Here is a 2,863-nt window from a genome sequence, read left to right as displayed (position 1 = left end):
GGCTCCCCACTGAACAGGGAGCCCGCTGCGGGACTCGATCCCAGGACCCTGGGATCATGACCTGAGCTGAAGGCAGACGCTTAACCACTTAACCAACTGAGCCACCCAGGTGCCCCAGTGGGTTGCCATTTCCTTGTGTCCGTGCATTGAGATTGGGTTTCTGGTCTGTGTTTTTGTTTTGTTTTTAGCTCCTCCAGTTGATGCATATTTGTATATTTCTAAGTGCATCTTTACCCAGACTCCGCCCATGCATATGCTTGGGAAATGTTCTTTCAATATAAAAAGAAAGTAAGTAATGGGATGATGGGACCGTGACTGACAGGTGTGCTCACACCGACACCAGGTCCTCAGCATTGTTTCCACCCGCATGCCTGATTCCTCTACTTGCTCTGATCCTCTCAGGCTGCGAGTTGCCCCCACTTCTTCCCGGTGCCGATGGAAGGGAGGGATCATCCACAGACACAGACCCAGTGATAAATCCGAACCTCTCCAATAATATCCCCAGGCTTAAAGCTCAGTACCCTCCAGCTCAAGCTGAATGCCTTGTCCCATGAACACAGCCAGTTCTGGTCTCTCCACACGTGCAGAACACACACACCTACAACACGCAAAATATTTCCCGTACAGGACTGTGTTCAAGTTAGGTGAGTGGGTGAACGAGTGTGTACGTGTGTGGGGGTGCGGGGCATGTGCATCCAAGCTAGTAGTGAGGTCCCTGGACTGCTTCCCTAGACCTCTGCCCCTTCTTGCTCTTCTTCCTGGCAGCTCTGGTTCTCCCTGCCAGACAAGGGACTTTGCCCATGTCTCCTGCCCTCTGAGGTGCAACGTTCCTGGCTGAAGTGTTGAGCCAGTCGTTGTTTTGTTCAGGATCATTCGTTCTCATCTCGCATCTGGACCGGTGAATTATGACTGCATGCGCGGGAAGAGCACGGTCTACTCTCCTGACATTGAATTCTGCCTTAGGTCGCTTGCGTTCTTGGAGGGATCTCCACTGGTCTAACGTAATTTGTTGCACTGATGTCTCTTCCACGCGATCCTCCAAATCAGGAGCTTTGACGCTGGAGTCTGTTTCAGGCTCCCTTTGGAACCCAGCCAAGCCTGTGCAGTCAGCCTCAGGGGATGTGGCTTCCCCACCGAGGGACTCACTCACAAGTTCTCTTTCCCACTCAGTCTTCTGGATGTAAAAGAGGACATAGGCATGTTGGCTCAGCGCACAAGTCGCATCACGGGCGGTGACCTTAGAATCATCCATTTTATACCACTGGCCATTTCCAGCTTTTACGAAACAGAAGTAATGTCCACTGTGACAGCTCCACCCAGCGTGCACCAGCACAGCATAGAGCACGTAAACCAGCGGCCCTGCCCTCTGCTCACACAGGTAGGGCTGCATGTCAAGATGCTCAGGATAGTGCACGTCCTTAGCCATTTTGTTGCCTGTGAAATCTGAGAACCGCTTTAACACCAGGATAAGGACCTTTGAGGGAGTGTGCAAAGTCAACATCTTGGAAGCAGGCACCTTCCCTAGGCAAGTATTACAATGATAGGCATTTTCACCATCCAACTTTTCGGGCTTCACCAACTGCTCCAAAGCTTGGCTCACACTCTGAGCTGCCTCAATGTCCAGGCTAATGTCCAGGTAAGGGTCCATAGTGCTCGAAATGCCTTGGCAGTGGAGACAATGGATTTGAGACCTCCAGTACCCTCCAAAGATCTGACGGATGAGGGTGGCGTCCTCCGACTGAGGGTCTGAAGGCTTGTCCTCAGGCAGGCATGCTTGCTGCATTGCACCCAGAGTGAACATCAGAAACTCATGCGCGTCTTCCTGCTGGTGTGTGTGGAAGGCAGCGAGCAGTCTTGGCAAGGGACGGATCACATCTCCAGGATGGCAGAGGGCCCGGGTCATGTGAGCTTGCAGAGCGCAGAGCATGCAGAATGTCTGCTTCCCACAGGTTTGCTGGTGCTGCTGGGACAGCATAGAGCTGGCAAGGGGCGGTGTGTATGTCAGACACTGCAGGACCGCATTCACATAGCAGGTGTTCCCCAGGTTCTGAAGCCCAGCCCCAACCACAGAAGGTCTCTTCCAACTCACAAGTTTCTTTGTGGGAGCCAGCCCTGCTGACATGGGAGCCAAACCATTAGTCAGGTAGCAGAGTCTGTGAGATGATGGTGATGGCTTCTCAGGCAAAGAGGGTCCCCCCTGGACTTCAGTACCACCTACATTTGACCAGCAAGATTTGAGTTTTGGAAAGATATTGAACTGAGAATCCTCTTGGCGGTAGAGAGAAGCAGCCTCCATGTTTCCAGGAACAGTGTTCACAAGATCCCCCACGTGGAGCCTCTGTTTGCAGGGGGATTCTTCTCTCGCTGAGCCACTCTCCAAATGACAGGGATGGCCATCTCCTCGGGCTTTTATGGCTTGTTGCACCCACGTAACTAGGCACAAAGTAATCCAATCAGCTCCAAACGCTTGATTGGAATAAGGGATTTAGGGTGTGGTTGCTCTCCTTAGGCAGAGAAACAATTCAGGCCAGCCCACCTCCTTCCCTTCCCCCCCACAATGGACAGACACACATTTCAGCACTTTCTCAGCCTCCCTACCTTCCATCACACCCTTCCGGGCAGATTTTCTTGAGAGTTTCCAAGCTCAGAGGAAATCCTTTATGAATATCCACTTTGTTTTCCCAGTAATGTCAAGTGAGCCAAGGAGTGTGGGACATTAGTCTTCTAGGATGGGGGGCATCATTTTCCCAAAGGATCTCAGGGATCACATAAGAAGACAATCTTCCCCACCAGCCAGAATGTCTGTAGAAGCATCCTGTTTTTAGAAAGTTTACGGTCAGATGATTGCTTCTAAAATTCCATC

At 51.6% G+C, this 2,863-nt stretch overlaps 1 protein-coding gene across 1 annotated transcript; it reads right to left on the bottom strand.

Annotated features, from left to right (window-relative positions):
- Window positions 1–700: 700 nt before the first annotated feature.
- On the bottom strand, window positions 701–2,296 carry LOC100465956 (ubiquitin carboxyl-terminal hydrolase 17-like protein 6). The gene has a single exon (XM_002929941.3). It carries the CDS (start codon window positions 2,294–2,296, stop codon window positions 701–703), a length of 1,596 nt encoding a protein of 531 aa, XP_002929987.1.
- Window positions 2,297–2,863: the final 567 nt, after the last annotated feature.

This window comes from Ailuropoda melanoleuca, chromosome 18, assembly GCF_002007445.2.
Source record: "Ailuropoda melanoleuca isolate Jingjing chromosome 18, ASM200744v2, whole genome shotgun sequence".
NCBI classification, from domain to species: Eukaryota; Metazoa; Chordata; class Mammalia; order Carnivora; family Ursidae; genus Ailuropoda; species Ailuropoda melanoleuca.
Note: the sequence above shows the minus strand (reverse complement) of the source record. Positions and strands in the feature narration are given on the sequence as shown.

Excerpts from the sequence above, each read along its gene's own strand:
- LOC100465956 (XM_002929941.3), bottom strand. The coding sequence starts at position 2,296 with ATGGAGGCTGCTTCTCTCTACCGCCAAGAGGATTCTCAGTTCAATATC.